This window comes from Paramisgurnus dabryanus, chromosome 23 (assembly GCF_030506205.2).
Source record: "Paramisgurnus dabryanus chromosome 23, PD_genome_1.1, whole genome shotgun sequence".
NCBI classification, from domain to species: domain Eukaryota; kingdom Metazoa; phylum Chordata; class Actinopteri; order Cypriniformes; family Cobitidae; genus Paramisgurnus; species Paramisgurnus dabryanus.
The window spans coordinates 28,433,240-28,460,702 of NC_133359.1; the positions used below are offsets into that span (position 1 = coordinate 28,433,240).

Sequence of the window (27,463 nt, forward strand, 5' to 3'; positions counted from 1 at the left end):
CCTTGGATCTGCTAAAAGCGGGAAACAACTCCTCCACAGCTTCCCGCTCAGGTGAGGATAGGTCAGAAAAGCATATATCAGATGAATCCGCCATAAGATCGGAAAATGCTAGCTTTAGCCTCCACCGTGTGGATGCTAGCGGGCTATATGCTAACACTCGGTGTTTATTAGCGATAAATAGTTTCACGTGGTAGTGCTGCTCAATAATCGTCACGGTAAAGTATTCCTATGTAAAACTAATAAGTTATATTATATAAATAGGAATAAGATGGTAAAAAAAAGCTTTTAGATGATGAACTCGACGGAGCTACGATGCACGATCTGTTCAGCGTGACGTCACAAACCGGATGTCTCACGATGTGACTCTAGCACCATCAGTGGAATTCTGACTTCCTCTGTAGATACCAAATTCAAATATGCATTTCTTCCTGTCAGATTAATAGGAGTCTGATTTGATTTCAGAACAGGTAGTCACACCTAACAACAAAGTTCTTGATCAGCCTTTAAATGTGTCTAGCTGATTTTCTCATAAAGATTGTCTGTGTCCCTATAGTAACAAGGTCTTTACTAAACATTGAACGGCTGTTTACTCTTTCCCCTTTTTCACTCAAAGGCTCGTATGAAGATGAAAAAGTTCAGTGTCCAGTGTAATATTGTCCAGTTTCTCTTGCCTCCAAGAAAATTATTGTCTTTGTGAGTCTCTTTCTGGATTCCACTCAGTCTTTTTGGTGTTTCATCCTTGTGATTGTCTCTGACCATATGCAGTGCCCCCTTCACTGCTTGAGTTCAATTATAGTCCCATTCAAATACAATGTGTTCTCAGTCCAGTTTATGAGTTACTCCTCTCTTTGCAACTCCAACACTTTGATGTCACACACAGTTTTTCATTGTCTGTTTCTTGCCAGCTTTTTAGTCACTTTCTTGAATGTCAAAGGATGAGAGCTTTCAGCCTTTCAAGGTTTAACTTAACCCATTGCAAAATATTGCCTTTCAATTTAAAATAAAATGTATCTTGTGACCACCTTCCATCATCAGATGAAGACTCCTCTTCATTTTGTTAAATCTTTTTGTCCTTTATACAATTTATCTGTGTCATTCACCTTTTAACAATTTTCTGTCCTTTTTTAATTGTTCATCTTTATTTCCACATTTAATAACTTGGTCTCTACTCTTTTCTGTAATTTGTTGTTTTTCTTTCAAAGCTTCGCCTCTGTCTTTCTGCTAGATTTTGCTTAATCCCATTTATGGTTTTAACAGACTCAATATATCACAGACACACTACATTTTCACACAAATAAAATCTACATCTACATTCAATTCACCGCTATTGATTTGAAAAACAGGCTGTTGCATTGGGGCTTTGGCTTTCTCATAAGGAGGAGGTGTGTGCAAGGAGGGGTAGATCGATTTCACTGGGGGTGGAGCTGGAGGAGGAGCCGTAGGTGTCACACTTGAGTCTGGCTGACTGTTTCCATGTTTAACTTCCTTTGGCTTTGCAGCTGCACCACTGTAAACTTCCCCTTTTCTATTTGATTTAATAGCCTGCATGGCAGCAGCAACCAGAGCCAATCTTGTCCAAATTCTCAACTCTTTCTCTGAGTCTTTTACAGTTGGTCCCTTTCCAAACTATTAGCCTTTTTTCCATTGCTCATACACCGGTGAACACACATATTCATCACACTCTTTCTGAAATTCAGCCATTCTTTATACAACTGTAAATACAATTCCTCTATATATATATATATATAATGTCAAAATGAAATATACCCAAATATAACTGCAGAATCAAGTACACAATGGAATTTCCTGGGCCTTTAACCCAAAGGTTTCCACACCCTTAATTTAATACTGTACTCAATTAGATGATTTCTAGGACTTTCACCTAAAGGTTTCTCAACCCTTAAATTTAATACTGTACTCAATTAGATAATTTCTAGGCCTTTCACCTAAAGGTTTCTCAACCCTTAAATTTAATACTGTACTCAATTAGATTATTCCTAGGACTTTCACCTAAAGGTTTCTCAACCCTTAAATTTAATACTGTACTCAATTAGATGATTCCTGGGCCCTCCACCCATTGGTTTCTCAACCCCCTACGGGCTTCAACCCGAGTTGGTATTTTATAACGCCTAATGCGTTAAAGGAATCCTCAACCTTTTATTTAACAACAAAATTCAATGATTTCAAAAACTTTTTCACTCTGATCAATTTACAAAAATGTAAATTTGTAATTCAGTTCGGATCTCCTTATCAACACAAGTAATTTGGTATATCCAAATAGCAGAATTCGATAAAACAGGCTTCTGCTTACCTTGTTTTAGTAGAGCGCTCTTTTTGTGTTGAAATGGAGCCCTCCCTTACTCTGGTTTCTTCAATGTGAAACCCTCCTTCCTCTCACTCTCTCCTTTCCCTCCACAAAACGTCGGCGGTCACCAATTGTTGGACTTTAAGGCGTCCATTGCATGTTCATAATTTAGAGGAAAGGCACAAAATACAAATATCTAAGTTCAAATATTTATTGATCAGATATGAAAAAGTTTAACAGCGCGCTGGATCTTCTCATGACCACATTTGGTAAGCGAAGACACACAGCCTCTTTTTTGACAATTATTTATATATTATGTGACGTCGATCTTTCTTCAGAAAATCTCCACCCACAAAGGCTGCTTTTCCTCGTGAATCTGACTCCCTCACCACACCCAATTTTAGCCTGTAGGCAAAAATGGACACACACAGACACGAAGAACAAACACAGGAGATTCTGTTTCTTCAAGGTTGAGCTGCCCTGCCCCCATTAAGTTATTCTATATGCAACCTTCATTTCATTGGTTAATACAAATTTATCAAAGACAACATCTTATATTTATTACATCAATTATTCAATGATTAATACTGATTAAGTAAGAAATACATTGCATATTTTATCCTGTGAATATTAAAGCATTAGTTAATAACATGGTTCCCTGTTTGCTTTTCTCCCTCAGGCCTCTCTCTCTTATCTTAACAATTTCCAGACGTACATTCCTCAGCATATGCTGTTTCTCCCCCAACCGAAACCACACAGACTCTCAACTTTACACACAGACAGTCTCTCACATATCTCAGCACAGAAAGCATAATGGCACATATCAATTATAACATGACATACTGATTAATAAAACAACATAAAAATCCCACAAAAGTCCAGATGACAACAATCAGAACAGAGACAACAGAAACACGGTTGAAACCGTGACACACAATGCATTAGTTAAAGTTTTAATAACATGTTTATACTATGGGATATTACAATAACATGCTAACGTGCTAATTTATTAGCATAATAGGTGCTCTTTAAGGTGCAATTAAGCTAAGGTGCTGGGTGATGGATGAAGTACTACTGCAAATAAAATAAAATAGAATCAGAGGATATTTACAATATAGACTTTGAAATATAAACATTTGAAGTATACAAATGTACATTTATGGAGGCACTTGAGAGGTAGAATAAAAGTATTGTACTCAGGGCCAGTTCTAGATATTTGGAGGCCCTAGGCAAAATTTATGTTGGAGGCCCCTCGGACCCCTCTAATTTTCAGAATAATGTGAGAATGTGTTTTTTTACCCTGCAAGAACTAATTTAAGCACTATAGTGATCAAACTTGTTTTTCCCAGTATTTTTCTGTTTTATCAAGTTAACAAATTGATTGAATTTATGTTAACATTTTATTAGAAATTATGCAAAACTACATGTGTTAAACATTTTAAGGCAGGTCAAATTTGTTGTTGTTCTGGATGGAGTAATTTATGTAAAACACCACTTTTTGGGGATAACAGGATTTTGCTTCCTCCAAAGAGTAAAATTAAAAAGACAACACTACATTGCAAAAACCCTAAATGTAAAAAAGACATTGATGATTTCAACATGCTTTTCATTTATTTGGCAAAAAAGAGAATGTGTATTGCCATCTACATGAACTTTGTGTGCATTTTTAGCACTTAAAAATGCTTAATGCTTAAATACTGCAGAGAGTATATGAACATAACGAGAGAGAAACATAACGTTAACACCTGTAATATTTACATCCGTCTCTTTTGTCCACTTTTGACTACTTCTGTCATGATTACTTTGAAAATAATTTATGAAATAAGATCGCGCAACTTTCATTCTTTCGTTTTATCAATGAAAGGCTAAAAATAGCGCTGAATACGAAAAGACGTAAAATGTGTTCAGTACCTCAGATTAGATAAATGGTCGGAGAGAAGGCGATCACCTGGGGCTGTTCGAACACATTCAACCCATAGACTGCAGTTCTATCTATTGTTTTATTTCCGCTGTCATCATAGGTAACATGAAATAAAAATGTTTTCACACACCAAACTTATACGACGCTGGCGCATCCTCCAACTGCGGGCAGACTTCCTTTTCTCTCCCACTTGCCATTTCTACACGTAACATAACCCGTGATGAAGTTTGTTTTAATCCGAATATAAAGGAATTAAGTATAATCTTACTTTACCATTATGTTTTTCTATATGAATATAACCAGTTATATGTATCACTAAGTTTACCAGTGTGTGTGTGTGTGTGTGTGTGTGTAAGAAATTTACCTGCATGCATTGCAGTTTGTTCAAAAATGACATGGTGAGAATCTATACATGCTGAAGGCCTAGACAAAGGACGTACTGTAATCTTGACAAAGTGATGCCATATGTTTTCTATATGATACAAACCATATGTTTCTGAATATTAGACCAATGTATGGAGTTCACATTTATGGGGGTGGGGTAGCCACCATATATATATATACCACTGGTGGTACAGTAAAACTTTAGTGGATCTTGCAAGATCTCCTCACGGCTTTATTTCGCTAACAATAAAGTCCATCTTTGAAATCAAAACCTAAGACTGAAGATTGTTTCATTTGAGGAAAAGGAAAACCACAACATTTGGTGCCGTGACCCGGATGGGACAGGGCTGGACAGTCGTACCAGCTGGGCGGACCTGACGAACAACACAAACAAGAATGGCCATATACTAAGGTAAGCACTTTTTGCTTATTAGTTAGGTTTGTGTTGTTTGCCAGAATTGCCCAAAGTGGTGAGACATTTAAGCTCTTCTAAATTTAAGAACCGTATATGTGCAAATGGGTTTTGATTTCAAGATTACAATTTAACAAAGGCATGCATGCATGAATCTGTATTGACTTACTGATGAGTTGGCTTTATGATCATAGTGATTTGACACAGATTCGTAAGTGAAGAGAACACGTATATGGTTTGTGTGTAATGTTGGGGAAGTGCTATTGTCACATAGGGTAATGTACAGTGTTTATCTGTTTATTGTTTATGTGACATGTTGGGGAAGTGGTATTGACACATAAGGTAATATTGTGTTGAGGAAGTGCTATCAATATTACAAGTTGATATACAGTGTTTATCTGTATATTGTTTATTAATCATGTGGATGGAGGTGCAATGATTAATTGTTTTTAGTGTATAAGTTAAACTGTGTGGTTTTTTGGTGTTCAGTGTTGGAGTACTCTGTGTCTGTGAGCGTGGAAATTTTGAGTGGGGTTGCAAGCTGCAGTGTGTGAGTGTGTTAAATAAACTTTGCATCTGGCAGGCAGTGAGAGCGTTTCCCTTGGACAGTCCCTAGGGCTGAAAAAGGGGGGTGTGTAATTACTGTCTGGTGGGTGTAAGGTGAATGTTTGATAAGCCCTATAAGGGATAAGTGTGATTGATAAGCCGTGTAGGATGAAGGGATAACAGTCTGACTGCACGCGGGGAAGAAAAATCACTTAGACCTTTAACAAAACAGCTCCCCATTTTACTTAAAGGAGCGCAAGGTAATTACGTCCCCTGGGCTTCACAAGATCTCGAGGGACTAGTCAACCGACTCCCGGACATCCACGAGGGGGCTGGTAAGTTCATCAGGATTTTGAAGGAGGAATTAGCTGGGAAGCTGATTGCAGTAGGAGACATCAAAGCCCTCCTAGCGAAGATCGTAGGGGGAGCTAAAACTGATCAAATCCTTCAAGACGCTAATTTACACAGAGCCGTGAATTTCTATGACATGGATGGAGTTGTTTTTGATGTGTACCGCCCCGCAGTGTGGCTAGTTTTACGAACTGAATATGAAACCAGAATCGACCCCAAGGCACTGAAGGGGGAGGAACTGGGGGAAACAGAAAACCCCATCACTTACGTTCAAAGACAATTAAAGAGATGGAAACAAGAGACTGAGGGAGACCCCGAGGGGGATCCTCTGATGACCACGCTTTTCAGAAATGCCATAGTGGATGCTATGCCACAGACTGTAAAAAGCAAACTAGAAGATGTGGTAGGTCTAAACTCTAAATCACACAAAGAGTTTTGTGACCATGTGTCTCATGCTGTGGACTTGTTGAGAAAAAATTAACAAAAGCTTAAAAAACGCAAGAGAAAGAACTGCGAAGAAAACTGACACAGTTACAGCTGGAAGAACTTTCAAACAAAAATAAGAGAAAGATTCAAGCAGCAGTGCAGAAAGACGAACCCAACCAGATGTCAGTGATGGCTCCTGTGACTTCTCCTCCACCAGCTGTCCAGCCGACTCCGCCCACAACAAACCCCCCTAATGCACACCAGACCCCTGTGCCCGTCATCAATGTATACACTCAGCCCCCAGAGCCGATGGGGTGGACAAGAAATCCACCACAAGGGGACAGGAGAGGAACAGGCAGATTTCCTGAATTAAACTGTTGGGGGTGCGGAGAGAGGGGACATATCAAGAGTGCTTGCCCGACCAATCCGTGGACTCAGTCCCCTGGGGGTAGAAGGGGGAAGAATTGGCAGCGGTCTGTGCGAGGTCCTGTGAACCCCTGGGTAGGCACAAACCCAGACTTTTAGGGGTGCCCAGAGAATCCTATTGGGGAGAGTCAGTTACCAATTTTAACCACTAATGCAAATCAAGAACCAATTTTACAGGTTGAAGTAGAAGGCAAAAGCATACCCATGATGGTAGACACAGGAGCGGTTTATACATGTGTAAATTCAAATTATGCATCACATCCCCCCATGTCTGGCAAATTTGTAAAGACAATAGGATTCTCGGGACAAACGCAGTTAATTCCAATGACCGCTCCGATTTGTCTACAAACTAAAAACAACCGCGTGACCTTACCAATCCTGATATCAAACCAGACTCCTATTAATCTTTTAGGAAGAGATGCTTTGTGTAAATTGGGTCTTAAAATTTGGTGTTCTGTAGAGGGAGTGTATGTGGATATAAAAGGAACTCAAATGATGATCTCTGAGCCAAAAGCTAATGTGTACTGGTTAGGACAGATAGAGAATGATGTGAAACAAGCATTTGATAAATGGGGTAAATTCATTGAAGCACAGATTACTGATGCACAAATACCAAAATCACAGTTCCATTGTGCAATGATGTATGATCCTTTCAGAAGTACAGAACTTGAAACGAGATGGCAGGAAGAAACCAAAAAGCAACAAATTGAGTTAATTTCAGATTCTATCATTATAGGTAAACAGGGAGCAGCTATAACCTTAATGGAGAATGACTTCACAAACAAATGGTTTACCATAGCAGATTCTGTACCACATATATCTCTATATGTAGGAAAAAGCTGGAAAACAAAAGATGTTGGGCCTATGCTGAAAAAGGCTACACAAAGTCAATGGGAGACAACAGAAAATCCTTTCATTCTGCTGATAAGAATTACATTAAAATTCTGTATGGAACCTAGTGTTGTTTTTGGCAGCCTGTTTTCATTTTAGTTTTAGTCTAGTCTTTGTGTCAAGCTGTCATTTTAGTTTTTATTAGTTTTAGTCACGTCATACTCTTTTTAGTCTAGTCAAGTTTTAGTCGACTAAAATTCTTGCCATTTACGTCTTATTTTAGTCAGACTTATCCATTACTATTTTAGTCTAGTTTTAGTCAACGAAAACTGATGACATTTTAGTCTAGTTTTAGTCAGTGAAATTGTATTTAGTCTCTTTTTAGTAATGCAATTCTATTTAACCCATATAGTATAATGACCTAATAGTATTATAGACAAAACAATATTTTCTTTTAGCCAAACCCATTTCAAACAAAAGTTATATTATTGTTACCTTATAGACCCAATAATACATCCATTCCAGACATGGAAGATGCTCTGATTTGAATAGATATTTATTTTACTATCCTCTGAGTGAGTGACTTGACTGTTCGTAAGAGTCTACATAAAAGTCTACATAATCAAAACAAAAGTAGTCTAAGCAAACACACACACACACACACACACACACACACACACACACACACACACACACACACACACACACACACACACACACACACACACACACAAGGTCAAATGGGTCACACACAACTATAGTATGTGTGAGAATAGAAATATGCTATTGTTAACATTTATAATTGTATTTTGACAGCAGCACAAACTACAATCATACATATGTAATTATATATTATTATAGTTTATATTTCTGCATCTGTACGTTACCACCAGTGTACCTAATGGACTTTGGCTTAATCTAATGTGACAAAGCTGATCTTAAATGTCAGTATAAATCCAAGCAATTTTGGAGAATTACTAAATGTTTTTCTTGTAAGTAAATTAAAAGTCAGCTTTAAGAAAACAGCAGTTGTCTATTAAGAAAAGCAAAGTTGGTATGTATGATTATGTTCTCAACAGTACAGGTGTTTGATTGATTTAATACTCAAGTATTCAGCGAAGTATGTTTTGTTTATTTAAATAATAAATAAGTGTAGTTATTAAGCATATACAAAACAACGAATGTCTTTAGCATAGATATATTTACGTTTCAAAACGCAACGCAGCACAATGTCATTTAAACAACTGTTACATGATATAAATTTGTACATTGTTATACTGGTGGTGTCAGCAATCAAAGCTATAGATTTTAACAGGCTTGTTGAACTGACCTGAAAGTGATGCACGGGATTTATTTTGGACTTTTCTTTTACATTTGGAGCCAGAATGCTGCATCTTCCCGGTCGGAATCGCCGCGCGGCTACAGCTTTTCTCATGTAGTGGAAGCGTTTTGTGCAGCATTTAGTGGAAATGTGTTTATCTTCAACAGCGACTGCCATGAAGAGTCGTGTCCGTAAAAGGGAGAGGATCTTAGGTGCACGAGCAAGGCTTGTGGACCAACTCTGCTTCACCTCTGTAACCGCCCCCGTTTCTCCGCTTTCCGCATGTCTCGCGGTTGCCGCGTACACTGTTTGAAATGCCCATTAACGTGCAAATGGAGGCGTATGATATCACAGCATCGCGAGAGCAGACTGCTCCGCATGCTTTCTACTCACTCTCGCGGTACTTTCATGTTTTGATTGATCTACGCAGCGCCAACAACACACGTGATCACCTGCAGTCAGGTGGTGGGGGCGCGGAGATGCTGAGATGGGTAAAAGACGAAATAACGTTATAACATTTCGTCTCGTCTCGTTTTGGTCAACGAAAATGAAGAGACATTTTAGCTTAGTTTTTATTTTGTAAACCACTTTTAGTCTCGTTTTTATTCGTCAACAATATTGCATTATACATTTTATTATAGTCATCGTCACATGACCAGCATTTTCGTTACGTCTCGTCTCGTTTTCGTCACGTGAAAAAGGTTCGTTGACGACTATATTTCGTCATACTTTTCGTTGACGAAAGCAACACTAATGGAACCTCACTGTTAGGAATTCCTCAGGAAGTAATTATTAATCAGCAGAAACAAATTCAAATGATGACAGAACCTGAAACAGAAGAGAGTTATACTGCTAAATTACTCCAGGATGTAGAACGACAAGTCCCATCAGAGCTATGGTCCAAATATGAAACAGATGTGGGCTTGGTAAAATCAGCCAGCCCAGTAAAAGTGAAACTTAAACCAAACGCTTGCCTTCCCAGGAAAGCACAATACCCCTTACGCCCAGAGGCTGAATCAGGCATAAAAGATACCATTGAAGGATTAATGGAAGCTGGAGTACTTTTTGAAACAAGCAGCTATTGTAACACTCCAATTTCTCCTGTAATTAAAGCAAACAAAACTAAATGGCGCCTCATACATGATCTACGAGCAATAAATGACATAGTAGAGCAGGGGTGGGCAATTCCTGGTCCTGAGGGCCACAGCCCTGCAGAGTTTAGCTCCAACCCTAATCAAACACAGCTGAAAAATCTAATTGAAGTCTTCAGGACTGTTTGGAAATGACATTCAGGTGTGTTCGATTAAGGTTGAAGCTAAACTCTGCAGGACTGTGGCCCTCGATGCCCACCCCTGTAGTAGAGGATAGTCAAGTTGATGTGCCAAACCCACACACTCTGCTAACAAATGTCCCCCCTGATGCCAAATACTTCACTGTGATTGATCTATGTTCTGCATTTTTTAGTGTACCAATTGCTGAGGAAAGTAGATATTTGTTTGCATTTACTTATGCTGGTAAACAACATACATATGCAAAATTATCCCAGGGATTCAAATTGTCACCGACAATATTTAATCAGGTACTCAAAGCTGATTTGGCAGATCTCATGATAGACAGCACTTTGCTGCAATACATGGATGATTTGATGATTTATTCAACATCACTGGAACAATGCCAGAGAGATTCAATAACGGTACTGACTAAACTAGCTCAAGGAGGTCATAAAGTATCCAAAACCAAACTACAATATTGCCAGCCACAGGTGGAATATTTAGGGCGGTTAATCTCATATGGAACAAAGGCCATAGCCCCAGCACACCTAGAAGGCATAAGTAAAGCAGCATTGCCACAAAAAGTAGGACAGATGATGACTTTTTTGGGCATGACAGGTTTCAATGCTGATTGGATAGAAGATTATGCAATCAGAACAGCACCATTGAGAGACATTATGAAACAGGCTGGGCTACAAAATCTTAGTGCTCCCTTAAAGTGGACTACAGATGCATTAGCAGCCTTTGAGTCGATTAACTCTTTCCCCGCCATTGACGAGATATCTCGTCAATTAAGAGAAAACGCTTCCCCGCCAATGACGAGATTTTCCGTCTTTCCGCAATACCGCTATTATCCACCAGGTGGCGCCCTTCCGAACTTTTTAAAACCGGAAGTATTGCCCTATGGCAAGCTGCTGCATGTCCGTGTCTGTTTTAAAGATCGCTCTGAATGGGATCTCTATGAAAAGTCCGTCACAAAAATGGAATTCTCTCTGCTTTTTGCTCAAAATATGGTTTTTGCAAAAACCTACCCATATTCAAAAGCTGATTGCAAAAGAACCACTAAAGGTAGGATGAAACGGTTTTTTTTGTTTGAAAGCAGAGGGTCTGTTCTTTCATTTGGTGTATTGTTTGTTTATATATTTAAAGAAGAACATTTTCTGGAAGGCATTAAACTTTGGTGAAAATCATGAAAAACGCTGGCGCTGGCTGGCAACTTTTTTTAAAAACGCTGGCGGTGAAAGAGTTAAACAGGAGCTTCAAAAAGCACCTGCTTTAAGTACACCTGATTATACAAAACCCTTTCACCTGTATGTTGCTAACAGAGCTGATGGATATGCTTCTGCAGTATTAATGCAAGAAACCTGCAGTGGTAGGAAAAACAACCAATAGCATACTACAGTACTAAACTAGACAATGTAGCACAAGGATATCCACCTTGTTATCAACAAGGTCTTGCAGCAGTATTTCAGACATATGAAAAGGCCTCTTCAATAACTATGGGGTATCCAGTTCTCATATATACCCATCACAAAATTGCAGAGTTAATAGAACAGGGAAAGTTTGTTTTGACACAAGCCCGTATTTTGGCATATTTGTTACTACTGACACATCCAGATATAACAATTAAACGGTGTAACACAGTGAATCCTGTGGAGTTGATTCCTTTGGCTTATGAAGGTGAGCCACATGAATGTGTTGCTGACTCGTTAGCATTCACCAGGTTACGACCCGATCTCGAATCTGTCCCAATTACCGAAGCAGAAGTCACTTACTTTGTGGATGGATCCAGTTTCGGGGATCATTCAGGAATTCACACTGGTTATGCAGTAGTGAAAAAGAGGGAGAAGATTTTGTGTCTGTACTGTCCCAACACTGCACACAGCCGATTGGCAGAATTAAAAGCTCTTACAGCAGCATGTAAATTGGCAAAAGGGCAAACAGCAAAAATTTTGACCGACTCTGCCTATAGCCACGACATCTGTCACCACTATGGGGCAGTATGGAAACAAAGGGGTTTCAAAAGGAGTGATGGAACTCCTATTCAACATGTTGAACAGATAGTTGAATTAATCTCTGCTATGATGTTGCCAAAACGACTAGCCATTATCAAATGTCAAGCTCACAAAAAAGGAAATGGTTATGTCATCAAGGGTAATAATGCTGCAGATTTGGAGGTTAAAAAGGCCTCCGGGTGTCAGGTGGCAATAATAGCTCCAGGGGCCCTATTTTAACGATCTGAAACGCAAGTGCGAAGCGCAACGCGCAAGTGAGTTTGTGGGCGGATCTTGGGCGCTGTTGCTATTTTCCCGGCGTGAGAAATAACTCTAAAATTCCCTTTAAACGCAAGGGTGCAAGTTCCATGGCGGGTTGCTATTATTAGGACGGATTTACCAGGCGTACGCCAGAAGCGGTTTACAGCTGAGGAGACCCACGTTCTTGTAAGAACAGTTAAAGACAGAGAAGTTGTTTTGTATGGGGATATGAGAAATCCGCCCAAATCAGCGTATGTTAAACAGGCGTGAGAGGAAATAGCCACAATCTCATCAGCTGGGATCCCCATTGTTGCGCCAAGCGCTACAATGATGTCAGGAGACGGAGGAATCCCAAGCTTGCCAGCATAAATCGGGCACGCCATGTAACAGGAGGTGGATCTGCCTCAGGACCTGACGCCAGCAGAGGACATCGCTGCGTCCACCCTCACCGCTGAAAGGGTTTGGGGGCTTTGAAATCGGACCCAAGAAACGCAAGCAAGGTCCAACCCCAAAGTACTCTTACAAATCAAGTTCATGTACATTAAGGTTTCTTATGAAAACATTTTAATTATTATTTATATAAAATAAACGTAATACAGCCACACAACAAACTTATGAAAATATTTTAATCGTTATTTGCATGAGAATTTTTTAACGCAGCCACACAATAAATAAAAACTAACACCACAATGCTCACCACTATGATGTGTTAATATTTTTTATTGTAACAATTTATGATTTTAAAAAATAACTGTTGCATCTGTGTAGATTAGATAAGCAAAGTGTGTGCGCGTTGTGCACGCTATACATTATGGTCAAGCATGCGCCCTTAAAATAGCATAATGAACAACGCGCAACGCGCCACTGACTTTTTTTTTCTGGTCAGTGGCGCAATTGTTTTTTGAAACTGCAAAACAGCATCAGTGACCGACTGCAAACCCGTTTTGTTCGCAGCCGATTAATGATGATGATGATGATGATGATGATGATGAAAATAGCATCAGGGATGGTTTGCGCCGGAACACGCCTCCTTTTTTTGCGCTGAACCGCCCAGGGAGCGCAAGTTCATTCCCTAGTTTGCCGACGTGCGTCTGTGGAGGGAAAAACACGCTGTGCGCCGGTGCAAAATACGAATGATACATGCGTCACTGACAAAGTCAATTGCGCTGGGTGCAAGATAGGGCCCCTGAAGTTCTTATTGAACCCAACCCAAACATTGATGATATTGCTCAGATTCAACAACATGCAGGACCATATGAGCAATCTATGTGGCACCGAAGAGGGGCCACAAAAGACTCTCAAACTCGCATGGATTTGACCACTGTGCTCGAGCGGAAGTGATTAGAAAAATGAAAGAACAGGGATATTGGTCTCCTTATTTGTATGCAACAGTAGAGGAATTTTTGTCAGCATGTGAAATTTGTGTTAAGTACAATGTCAGAAAAGGAATAACAACAGCAATAGGTCATATTCCGGTACCAGAGGGACCGTTAAAACACTTGGTGATGGATTATGTGGATATGATTAAGAGAGTGCAGGGTAAGAAATATTTGCTTGTTGTTATTTGTAGGTTTAGTCGTTGGGTGAAGGCTGTACCGTCCGCTGACGAAGGAGCCGGAACAGTAATCAAATTTCCTAGATTCGGAATACCATCAGAAATAAGTTCAGACAATGGGTCAGTGTTCATACAAAAAACAGTAAAACAAGTACTTCAACATTTAAGAATAAAGCAAAGATTGGGATGTGTTTATCATCCACAATCTCAAGGGATGGTTGAAAAAGCCAATGGAATCATTAAGGCAAAACTCAAAAAAATATGTGCTAGTACTAAACTTAACTGGATTTATGCTTTACCTCTTGCACTAATGAGCTATCGCATGCAAACTAACAGAAATACACATTTAACACTGCATGAAATGCTTACAGGTCGACCTATGCCCGCTCCACACTGTAGAGGCCTCCATTAGAGCAATTGCAAATGGAATTAAGGTCATACATGAAAAAACTAACTGCTATCCATAAAGCTATTTATGTGCAGGAACAGAGAAAGCAGCCGAGTGAGGAGACGGAGACCACATGTCCAATTGTCCCAGGGGACCAAGTCTATCTGAGGGTTTTCAGGAGGAAATGGAACGAAGCCAGAAGGGAGGGACCATATAAAGTGGTGGCCGCTACCCCAACAGCAGTTCGAGTGGAAGGCAGTAACATGTGGTACCACTTAAACCACTGCACCAAAGCTCATAGAGAAAACACAGAGACCAGAGAGGACAGCCTTGGAACAAACAACCAAGAAACTTCTGCTAAAAGCAACGAGGCACAATGTGTGGCATCAGGAAATGACCATGGACAGAACACATCTGACGACATGCCTGATCATCATATGCTTGTGGCCAGTTCATGCTTTGAACAACATCACGACGCCGCCTCCGGTTACTCAGGTCCGGAATCACACCACACAGCCATTGACTCCAACACCTGTAACTCCGATTCTGAACCACACTTCCCTGTTATCAAATTCACTTGCAACCACACAGCCTTTTAATCTTACAACCTTCACATCAACGTAGCGTGAAACCAGACACACTCTGAACCATACCTCCTTTGCGTCAACTACGTTTGCAACCACACAAACTTTGAACTTTACATCCCTTACGTCAACATCGCTTGCACCCACACAGCCTTTGAATCACACATCTCTTATGTCAATGTCATATACAAACACAGAGACTTTGAATAACACATCCCTTACGTCTTCAACATTACTAACGTAAGGACTCTGCGTTGTGGCCGCAGCAACCCCGGTTCGAATCCGGGTCACGGCAGCCCTTCCAGGAAAGTCTGTTGGGGTCTTCTATGGAGCGAATTTTGTGCCAAAATTTTACAAACAAATCCAGCATTTTGCAAACAAACTCAATCTGCTTTGCAAAGGGAAAACTTGACTCGCAAACAAACAGAAAACGCTTTGCAAATAATAAAGGCAATTTGAGAGAAAATGCAGAGGTGTTACAAATATGTACTGTGTTTTGTAAATGTGACCATGATTTTCTCACAAATGTGACCATGATTTTCTCACAAATGTGACCATGATTTTCTCACAAATGGGACCATGATTTTCTCACAAATGTGACCATGATTTTCTCACCAATGGGGCCATGCAATCCAAAACAGCAGATGGTGCTGTTTCAACTTTTTCAGGCATTGGAAAAAAGCCCAGGGGAAAAGCCCTGAATTTTAACGTACATATCACCCCTGACAGTGGCAGCAACTGAATAAAGACATTTCATTTGTCGGGCTTCGTTCTGTTAATCTCACTGAATTTATTGTAAGTGTTAATAATAATAAATGTTTGTTAATAGTAAACAAATTCTGTGTGTCAAGACATTGAATTCAACTTGCAATGCTTATCAAAAGATGCAGGATAATAAATGAAACTCTTTGGAGAAAGTGTGTGGTAAGGACATAATAAACCCAACATCGGCTGTCTGGACAGAGTGGCCAGTTCAAACAACAGTAACCAACCAACCAGGATCATAGTCATTTGAGCACTTTGAACAAGATAAACTTCTACAAAATGTTAATCCTTTTAAAGTTGGTCTTAGCTTGTCAGGCTAGGAGTCCCAGTTTAAACCAGCTTCTTTCACCCTAGCCAAGCTGGCAAAGCTTCCAGCCTAGTCAAGCTGGTTTGGGCTGGTGTGATCAGCCTGACCAGCTACAGTATAAAAGCAAAAATCCTTCTAATACTAGCTTAAGCTAAAACCAGGCTGGAACACCATCTTGAACCAGTCAACCGGCATAGGCTGGTATTAGCTGTTATTTTTGTGCAGGGAATATAATACATTTTATTTATAATGCACTTTCTAGAACTCAAAGCACCATAATATAAGAGATTCTCAGGAACATACACTTACAACAGTAAACAAGTTAGTAATAATCATTTAGCAATAGTAAGCTATTGTAAAAGGATAAGTCTTTAAGGATCACTTAAAACAGTCCAGTGATGGTGAGTTTCTTATCACCAAAAGAAGAGAATTTCAGAGACAGAGAATTTAGAGAATCAGACGGGGAATAGGGATTGACAATTGCAAATGTATAGAATTCAGATGGAATTCAATGTCTTTACACACAGAGTGTGTTTACTATTAACAGACATTTATTATTATCAACACTTTCAATAATTCCAGAGATTAACAACATGAACCCCGAAAAATTAATTTTGTCTTCATTCAGTTGTTTGCACTGTCAGGGGTGATATGTAAGTTAAAATTCAGGGCTTTTCAGGGAGACTAGTTGAAAATGCCTGAAAAAAGTTGAAACAGCGCCATCTGCTGATTTGGATTGCATGGTCACATTTGTGAGAAAATCATGGTCCCATTTGTGAGAAAATCATGGTCACATTTGTGAGAAAATCATGGTCACATTTACAAAACACAGTACATATTTGTAACACCTCTGCATTTCTCTCAAATTGCCTTTATTATTTACAAAGCATTTTCTGTTTGTTTGCGAGTCAAGTTTTCCCTTTGCAAAGCAGATTGAGTTTGTTTGCAAAATGCTGGATTTGTTTGTAAAATTTTGGCACAAAATTCGCTCCATAGTCTTCCCGCTCCTGCCCCTTTTGTGATCGGCTGGTTGCCTGACCGTCAAGTTCTTTTCCAGCACACACCAGGCCCAGAGAGCTCACCAGCTTACCCTGTTGTAGTCGTGGCCGAGTGGTTAAGGCGATGGATTTGAAATCCATTGGGGTCTTCCTGCACAGGTTCAAGCCCTGCCGACTACGAGTGTCTGTTCCCTGGCTTCGGCCTCTCTCTTGTTGGATGTTCCAGCTCACGATTTGCTTTATTTCTGCAGCTCAAGTTGGTACCATGGGTTGCACAGTGGGAAAACTATGCAGCCTTTCATAGTTTCTCCTGTGTGTGTGTGAGATCGGCTCTGTTGTGAAGTGATGTGGCTTCCATTGTCATTTTGACCATATACTGCACGTGCAGCATGAAACCATAGAAGAGCTGGAACAAGACTTTGTTTACAACTGTTGTAGATCGTCGCTAATCGAGTTGATCCTGACCTGAGCAATTTTCTGAGAGGTTAAGGACTATGGCTCTACCCTCTTTGTTTTCAGGATTCCCACAATTCTCTCCCCCGGATTGTTTTCCTTAAATAATTCAAACGTGTATTTGCACTTTTGCTTTTCTAAGTAGAAAGCGGATAATGAACAAACTTTTTGTGCAGATCTCTCACCTGCTGAAAAGGCACAACATGCAGCAAAGCAGTACCTGAAGTCTAATTTCAGTTTAAAGCCTGAATACCACCCTGTCGTCCAGCGTCCGGGTATGTGCACAGGAGAGGTCGTGACCTTTTCCATCATTCTTTCGCAGAGGCAATATCGTAGCCTATGAGGTTTATCCGAGGCGTGATCATTGCTGGTTGAAAACTTTACACAATACCCCGCCAGGATGACTTGAAATACAGTCAGCTTTGGCAATTTTTCACAGTCTCTTGAGAGACTTACGAGTTTGTTGCAAAGAGAAGTTTGTTGTGTGTGTTTGTTTGTTTTGATGTTTATAGTCCTGAGGTTAAAAGCATCAAAGTTTGATTCCGGTACTTGACATCGCATTGATTTCCATCCTCTGTGTGGCAATCAGTACCAAGGACATCACGATGATGTTTTCAAACGACACCCTTTATGTATGTTGGACGGTTTTATGTAGAAAAGACCAAATCACAAAAAAGATTTTAGCTGGGTTTTCACGGGCAGGGTCACGTTTTGTCAAATGTGCTTTTTCTCGTGCAGCTCAAGAGTCACTTCGGCATGTTACGTAGATGTAGCTACATTTCCTTGAGCTTAGAAACGTTGCCTCTCTGGTGACGTTTTGGATGAAGAGTGTTTTTCCTGAAGTAAAGAGAGTCTCATGCAGAAGCAAGATTTCTCCACTTAAATAGATAATACGCACTCTGTTTGAAGACTGAAGCAGTTTCCTGCTCATTCTGGCATTCTAGTAATATTTAACCTGTCCATAGACCAAAGAGTAGCTAACAGGACATGGTACTGAAGTCCCGTACTTGGCTGAGGCGTGAAGCCCTGGAACTCAGGTGCGAGCCCGGATAGCTCAGTCGGTAGAGCATCAGACTTTTAATCTGAGGGTCCAGGGTTCAAGTCCCTGTTCGGGCGATGAGTAGCCTCGATCGCCTTTTGTGCTGCTGTGTCTAGAGCTCCGTTTCGTAGGGAACGGGGAAAGGATAAAGTTTCCCAACATCGACAGCATGTAGTCGTGGCCGTACCCACCAGTGTCTGGACTGCCTCCGAGGTCCTAACATCCGAACGAGGTCTGAACCAGCTCCTAACCAGGTCCGAACACATTCCTAACGAGATCAAAGAATTTCAAACGAGGTCCTAACACAGGTCCGGACAGTGACGTAGTCGTTGTGACGCGGGAGGGGGCGTGGTTATCGCTTTAGCGTGGCGGCCATTTTTTCACCGCATCAACTCAAAACACGGGATAAAGGTTTGGAAAATTGATTAATACTCATTAAGCAACACTCATAAAACACAAATCAATAAACGATTTCATTTCCCGTCCCGTTAGCATGATATTCAAATTGTATTTCAACGTTCTTATTACGTGGCCGCTTATAATAACCATCATTAATAGATGGTAAATTGATTGTTAATTAATCTTTAATTAACGTTAATTGTCATTTAACTGTTAGCAAACAGTCTTTTTACTGTAAACAAACAATGAAATTATAATTAATAATGTTTACTAATTATAAGTTGTGCTGTAAATTAACAGTTACAGTTATATTCGTCATATAATGTATAAGGTAACTTATCGGGTAATGGTTAATAACAATGTGTGTAAATCTTTAAGAAACCATTTTTAAAACATCTTCAACATTACATAGGCGGACCAGATATTCCTAACACTTTGTTAAGGGTTACTAGTAGTTGGTTTGTAAAGTTATGTGGCTATAAACATTATCTGGGTGGTTATTATAAGGTCGCAACAGATTACTATAATACCTTGTTAAATAGTTAATAAATACTTTGTAAACCATCTATAAACATTATTTTACCAGAAGGAGGCAGAGGAACATACTTTTAAACATATATTTATTTGTTTATTTGCCATATAAACTGTCGATTTCTCGGGAAAAGCCATAAGATGTGTAATAGTTGTGGCAAGTTTCATCCCCTCCGGTAATGGAGCCTGGTTTTGTGTTTGAGCAGAGCGAACAGATGTGCCCAGATGTGTTAATTTATTATATAGTACCTTTTAAATAACGTATATAGTACCTTTTAAAACATACATTTTCAAATTGCTTCACAACAACTATAAAACAATCATGCAAACATACCTACCTACCTACATAACATACACTCATACAAGTATAATTTCCTCTGCTCTGTTTGTCTGTCTACACACATAGTCTGGCTTGACCTTAACTTATTTTTTGTTTATTGTTTTCAGATGACTAAGACAGGAAAGCCAGATAGTTACTGGAGGGACATCTGCTTCAAATATGCTCGGGGCCAATACCACTTTTCAACTGGCAAACGGCCAGGGGCCAAGAAATGGAAAAAGGCCTTGGAGAGAATTGATGCTTGCCCCCTGCAGAGCCATTCTACTAAGGATCTGTTTGGGAGAAGCCTTCGGTGCTCCTGTGGGTTCCATAAGGTAGGTGAAACTATTTACTAATTTATTGTTTCTGGTTTGTTTGGTTGTTTTTCCTCTGGTGGGCTTCAGTGATTTTGCAGTAATGCCTGTTTATAAAGCCTGTTTGCTTTTTGTCTTTTTTCAAATTTTTTCTTTAATTGACATTGTATGAATAAACATTATTTTACATATTGTTCTATTTTTAAAGCTGCATTGTGTAAGAACTTCTCCCATCTAGCTGTGAAATTCTATTCCAACTGAATATTACTTTCTAGCCCTCCGCCCAATTCCGAGCGTGTTTTCACTCCTACGGTGGCCGTTTCATGCCAAGATTAACATGGCTTCCAGTACTACGACTTTGTCCAGTGTGAGTGTAGTATAACAGTGCGAAAGGTGAAGCGAAAGTATTTCAAAGATGAAGGCGCAACATGTATTCAGCCATTTGAGGGACTCGCCAGTATGTATTCTGAATAGCAGATTCTACACTTACGAGAATACTTTGATTAGTAGGTGGAAGTAATGACACATGAATGAGCACATATTTTTGAAAGAACAAAGGGGTTTTTGCAAAGAATTAACATAATCTAGGTTTAAAGGAAAATTCCGGTGTTTAGCACATTGAGTCTCTTTTCTGGTTTGTTTTGGATGAACTAGAGTGGTGGATACCGAAATTTTGACAATGCCAAATAAAAAACACCACAGAAACTGTATTTCGCTAAGCTACTTGTTTTGCAACCTTAACGAAAAAGTGAAAAAGTCGAGACAGGACCAATCTTCAAAATTTCTTTGTCAACCACTCTAGGTCATCCAAAACAAACCAGAAAAGAGACTCAAAGTGCTAAATACCGAAATTTTCCTTTAAGTCATGATAGTCATTGTAGCATCCCTTACGAAAATTAACCATGGTTTTATTGTGGTAAAAGTGTATTAACTGTGTTTTTTTGGTGTATTGATTACTATCAGCAAAACCATGGTTTTACTACAGTAACCATGTTTTTTTTGTTGTTTTAACTGTAGTAAAACCATGTTTAATTTTCGTAAGGGATGTGGATTTATTTATTGAATAATATATATATCTGTACAATTCTGGAGAAAACTATTAGTGTAGGATTCTTTATTAGTGTATGGCCCTCTTTTTGTACTCCTCCCCAGCCAGCAGATCTGTCATCAGGTGCTGGGTCCAGTGAGGCAGGAGTAGTTGAGACGGAGGCAGGGCAAGTCCAAGTCAGCATGGAGGTAGGGAGAGGAGGCATGGAGACATGTAGAGGAGACACAGAGGCAGGGAGAGTTCAAGACAACACAGAGGCAGCAAGAGGAGACACAGAGGCAGGAGGAGTCGGAGACCACACAGAGGCAGGGAGAGGAGACACAGAGGCAGGGGCATCAGTGGCAGGACAGAAAGTGCAGTGCTACAAGTGCAACCAGCTTGTGGAGGGAGACAAATTTTCAGAGCACCTGTCTGACCACCATGTGGAGGAGATGTGTGACACCTGTGGGACCAAGGTGCAGGGTACTCTTGGTCTTTTGAATCACATCCAAACGGCTCACTATAAAGCATTTATTGTGCCATCACCGCAAAAGCCACCCCCGAAAAACTACAAAAGCACTACCACCACAAAAGTTCTACCATCAAAGACAACACCATCTCTGCTCCCTCCTTCAAGTAGCTCTGCCACACCACACCACACTGCAACTCCACCAACTTCAAAACCAACTTCAATCAATTGGAAAGGTTTTCTTCCTGAGCAGTTTCGGAGAGTAGTCCAGGAAGCAGATCAGGTGTGGATTTCCAAATGCCTATATGAGCCTACAGGCCGGCTGAAACAAAAAATCCAAGCCTGCTGGTTTCACCCCCCACTGAAGCCCAAACCATCTCCTCCTGAGCCTGGGTGGTACTACCGGCAGAGGATGTTCATCTGGGCACCAATGAGGATGTGGGGAATTCTTTTAAAATGCCCAAAATGTTCCCGGAAAATGAACAGCTCCGGGATCTACAGAAAGATAAGGGAGGTAATTGATGTGGATAGCCGCTACTACCTAGTGGGAGGGGACTATCCACGTTGCAGCAAGTGCTCTCAGCCGGTCTGCCCATGGAGCCAGGATATGCTCTCCCAGGTGGATGTGGCACACAGGAGCATGTTCCCCGCTGTCCTCACAACACAGCTGGCTCTGGACAGGAAATGCATGACTTTCCTGAAGCCCAGGACCATTGGTAACAGTTCCTCCTACTTCCAGTCTGCAATAGAGGAAGCGCACAGCGAGGAGTGGGCTCGGCAGACCATCCGCTACCTCTCAGACTGTGAGCGTCATAGTAAGATGGCTACCTTCGTCCCCTCTGCAGCTGTATATCTTCCTCCACCACCCTTCAGGCCCCTTCCACTTGCTCAATGGTTTGAGACGGTCCATTCCAATGAAATCCTCAGCCATGTGGATGAAATGAAGGGAGTGATCACTTCTACCTATGGTAGAATTCTTAAAATGGATTCAACAAAGAAGGTTAGGATTTCAATAGTAAAAATGTATATAAAATAAAATATGTATAATTACAACAAAACAGGAAATTGGTTTACTTCTTGTGTTTGTTTTACAGATCACCAAAAAGCTGGCTGGCGAGATCGGGGACAGTGCTGCATGGATGACAAACATCGGCAACGAGTTTGGCCAGGTGTTGAACTCTGTTCTGACGACGGGTGAAGGTGCAGGGTTGGAAGAGTTGTGCCAAGGCATCGTCACTCGGTACAAGAATGCGGGCCAAGCTGAACCTGAGGTCATCTATGTCGACCGGGATTGCTGCAGCCAGTCAGGTGGGTGAAAATTTCTCTCTCTCTCTCTCTCTCTCTCTCTCTCTCTCTCTCTCTCTCTCTTTCTCTCTCTCTCGCACGCACACACACACACATACACACACACACACACACACACACACACACACACACACACACACACACACACACACACACACAGTACAGGTGTTGTGGTCTATGTTATTATGAATCGTTGTTTTTTACAGGTGTGTCTTCAGTGGCTAAGCTCTTTCACCCATGGAGGTCTGCAGTGCGCTTAGACAGCTTCCATTTCATGAGACGCTTTAACTGCGGCCTCACTACAGAACACCACCCTCTCTATGGCACCTTTTGTGCCAAGCTTTCCTCCTGCGTTTTTGAATGGGACCAGGAGGATGTGCAACGCCTGAAGGAGGCCAAGAGAGCAGAGTGGAAGAGCAGCCACAGCGGACATACTCCCACTGAAGAACAGCTCATGGCCACTATCAGCCCAGGGGAATTAAAGAGACACTGCAGGAGGAGAACGCGTGGAGTGGAGGAGATGCGGAGCATGATTTCAGGGCTGCTGGAATCAGTATGGGAGCTGACAGACACCACAGGGCTGCGTCTGGTGAGCCATGACAGCATGCGCCACGTGTGGAAAGTGCAGCAGAAGCACCTGGAGTGCCTCCAAGACCCTGCAGGTGTTGCACTGTACACAAAGGTGGGGACACTCCAAAAGGGCGGCAAAGAGCTGGACATCCTTAGGTGTGGTAGGGGGTCCTCCTCCCTGGAGAGTTTTCACCGACATCAGTGTGCTTTTATTCCAGGTACATTTGCATCAAGACATACTGTATTGTATATCTTTTCTAATTGTTATTTTCTGTTATGACAGAGAATGTGTTGTAATTATTCAAAATAACACAATTACCACTGCAGGGTATTCATATGTATTACCTTTACAATAATGGTTCACTGAACAGAGTATTTTGTTTCTTAGGCTGGAGGTGCAATGCTGTACATATGCAAATGTACATGCTCGAGGGGGCATCAAGATGGAACATGGGTCGGGCTAAGGAGGCAGTAGATGTGGAGGGGGCCTCGTCCCTAAGAAGCTTTGATGTTCGCTTGATTTCCCACCTTAACAACTTAAGCCAGCGCGTCCATGGTTGTGATCTGGTGCCAGAGATCACCCCACCCGGGAAACCTACTGGTAAGAGAGATCTTAGAGCAACACTGGCTTACCAGAGTATTACATCCTCTCCTCCTCTTTTTCTTAAGCACCCCCCTACTCAGAGGACATGCATTTCTTGGCTGTGAAAAACATGCTGTTTATGTAGGATAAGGATGTGCGTACACTACTGTTCAAAAGTTTAGGCTCACTTGACTAAAATGTTATGATCTTCAAAATCATTTAATCTGAAGGGGTATGGTTAAATGCTTGAAATTACTTTTACTTTACTGATTAATTATTGTTACTAGAAAAGTAACATTTTATTTTAGAATGATGACTTACACTGAATATTGAAAAAAGCAGCCAATAAGAGCCCAGATTAAATGTGAACTCCTATACTCTTTAAAATTGAAAATTTTGAAAACATGACACGCGTATTTTGCAATTTCTAGGCAATATAATATATTTTACTGAGTTTTGATTTATTTTGGATGCTTTTAATCACCAGCATATTTCTCACAGTTACATTTGTGTTATGCCATAGTGAATGTATGTCCTTTCTTCATTTTGTGTTTACACTGGTTACAGGTGAGCGTATAGCAGTGGAATATTTATTGGCCCAGACCAACAGAGGTGACCTGCTGGCTCCATCACAGGTCTCCGAAATCCCCTCGCAGGTGCTTGAGGAGGAGGATGAACCAGATGACACCATCAGCATGCTTGATATTGTCTGCCATTCAGCTGAGATAGGGGCTGGTGATCCTCCAAGTGCTGTGGAGGGTGACACTGAACCCGGACCCCTCATCACAGAGGTCAGAAACACTTTCTGTAACACCTTACTGAAAAACGCAATATTTAACTTATTTAACTTATTTTAAGTAAATGTGGTTACATTTTAATAAGGTAAATAAATATAAAATCAGCATTGCTCACATATTACCATGCCTGATATTGTCTGCCAGTCAGCTGAGATAGGGGCTGGTGATCCTCCAAGTGCTGTGGAGGGTGACACTGAACCCGGACCCCTCATCACAGAGGTCAGAAACACTTTCTGCAACACCTTACTCAAAAACGCAATATTTAACTTATTTAACTTATGTTAAGTAAATGTGGTTACATTTTAATAAGGTAAATAAATATAAAATCAGCATTGCTCACATATTAGAAATAAGAGTGTTCATTAATTTGCTTGTTTTTTTCTTTTTCTCACTTATCACTTTTCAGACCAGCCAATGTGACTCGAGGGGCGTTGTGGGATGGGAGGCAGTTGATGCCCTTGCAGCCTACCTAGTTGACTTGAATCGCACCATCACCGCCTTGTCAGCCAAGGAGGCGGCGTACATAGTCAACCTGTACACAGCTCTCCATGCCATGGACAAAAAACCTTTAAGGTACAACATAGTCATTATTTTGTACACCAAAATTAAACATACATTCCATGGAATGAATGAAGCATATGGATGTCTCTTTCACTGTTTAGGTTCACCCAGAAGGCTAAGAAAAAAGCACATGCATCAGGAGGACCATGGAGAGCACCCAGGAAGCCGAGTGGCTCTGCTCCTGGACAGCAGGCGGCAGAGAGGTGCTTGATCACAATTTGCTATTATTTTGGTTCAATACAAATCATTAAGAGACAGCACGAGTCACTGTGAAAAGTATTTTTTGAGTGTAAATTATTTTATTGCAATCCCTATTGACATTGTAACTTAGTTCTTCATCACTTTACATCCTTGTTCACAGTCCAGAAAATATCATCCTTCTCTCCCACAGACTATACATGATTCACGGCCAAGCAGCCCAGGACCCCGGAATACATAGGGTCAGTGACTGTGTTTGCCTCAGACTTGCAAAAGAGTTTGAGCAGTCATGCAACAGGCCAAAGGACGCAAAGGGGAAAACCATGCCCATCCCTCAGTCCATTGTCAGCGTCTACAGCCACATCAAACAGCTGCTGGAGGACAGCATGGTTGTCCTGAACCAGACGAACCTGAGTCTGGTGCCGGTTAACAACACCACAGTATCTTCATGGTATGTGTTATTTCATTTACCTTTCCCATACAGTCAAGACAGTATATGAAGAGTTTCGTTACAAAACGAGATAAATCCCTTTTTTTAACATTTTTGTCAAAACATGTTTATTATTATGTTATCATGTTATTATTTTGTTTTATGGTGCTACTTAGCTGTATTTTTTAAGTTATGAAGGTTTAAATGAAAACAAACCAACTGCAGTTGAATTGATATTAATTGGAATGCACAACCAAAAAATGAGATTTCTGAAAAATAAAAAAATGGAGTTATCTCGTTTTGCAACGAGATTTAACATGAAGAAAAACCATCCACCTGCATGCTTGTTAGAAAATATGTAATAACCTTAGAGAGGGAGGATAGGTTTTTATACATGTATAAAATAATGAATGTATGTCTTGTAGGCTGCTTAAGAGGGATAAGAGGAAGGACAGGAACATGCAGCTGCAAGGCACTGCACTTCCCAAACAGCTGTACCTGGCCAAGGAGCCTCTTCCTGCAGTGAACACACTTCCAGCTGCCCCTGTGCAACATGCACATGAACCTATGACATTTGAGGAGCCTGAAAACCATGAGGGGGAAGCTTTCCCCCGCCAGCGCACACTAGCGGTAAGCAAGCCTGTGTTCTCTCCACCATCTCCACCTCCCCAGTTCCCTCCACAATTTGGGCCAGCGCCTCCATTCCAGCAAACTCCTCAGTTGCAGCATGCGCCTCCATTTCCACATGCTTCTCCATTTCTGCATGCTCCTCCATATCCCCATGCACCTCCCTATACACATGCACCTCCATATCCCCATGCACCTCCATATCCCCATTCACCTCCATATCCGCATGCTCCTCCATATCCGCATGCTCCTCCATATCCGCATGCTCCTCCATTTCCGCATGCTCCTCCATATCCACATGCTCCTCCATATCCACAAGCTTCTCCATTGCAGCAAGCTCCTACAGAGTGCCTTCCATCCCAGCCAAGGCAACGTGCCTGGAGGCTGAAGAAAGCTGCCCAGGAGGATGAGGAGCTAGTGTCAAGGGGGGAACCGCCACGGAAGAGGCTAACAAAAGAAAAGTATCACTACACCTGCAAGTTGTGTGGCCAGGAAAAAAATAAAACAACTGGACACACCCAGCTGAAGGGGCGGTGGTACTGTCCAGCCTCAGGACTGACCCTGGATGACTGGAAGGAGAGTGTTTAGTTTCTGTCACCATTACATGTCTTTCTCTATGTTGATTGTCTGTTATAATAAAGTTTAATCATTTTATTGGAGCCAAGAACAGCCTTCACGTTTTTATTTCATTTCCTCTTAATACCAGCACAGTGAGTGTACTCCATTGAATGTAATTGTTAAAACTAAAGCCAGATTTACTTGCAGAATCATTTTACATTTATTCACAAAACCCAA

General features: G+C 40.9%; 1 protein-coding gene and 3 non-coding genes across 4 annotated transcripts; all 4 read left to right on the forward strand.

Annotated features, from left to right (window-relative positions):
- The first annotated feature begins 2,528 nt into the window (after positions 1-2,528).
- LOC135781654 (uncharacterized) lies at positions 2,529-27,386 on the forward strand. The gene is made up of 15 exons (XM_073813277.1): positions 2,529-2,574; positions 5,512-5,568; positions 5,820-6,322; positions 14,488-14,955; positions 19,916-20,122; positions 21,254-22,597; positions 22,692-22,905; positions 23,109-23,690; positions 23,861-24,073; positions 24,623-24,846; positions 24,958-25,071; positions 25,259-25,425; positions 25,515-25,616; positions 25,805-26,062; positions 26,467-27,386. Exons 1-15 carry the CDS (start codon positions 2,529-2,531, stop codon positions 27,254-27,256), a joined length of 5,289 nt encoding a protein of 1,762 aa, XP_073669378.1. The 3' UTR covers positions 27,257-27,386.
- On the forward strand, positions 17,145-17,226 carry trnas-uga (transfer RNA serine (anticodon UGA)). Its single transcript has one exon. It is a non-coding gene; the product is annotated as a tRNA-Ser (tRNA).
- LOC135781976 (U4 spliceosomal RNA) lies at positions 17,810-17,950 on the forward strand. Its single transcript, XR_010545380.1, has one exon. It is a non-coding gene; the product is annotated as a U4 spliceosomal RNA (small nuclear RNA).
- Positions 18,543-18,615, forward strand: trnak-uuu (transfer RNA lysine (anticodon UUU)). The gene has a single exon. It is a non-coding gene; the product is annotated as a tRNA-Lys (tRNA).
- Positions 27,387-27,463: the final 77 nt, after the last annotated feature.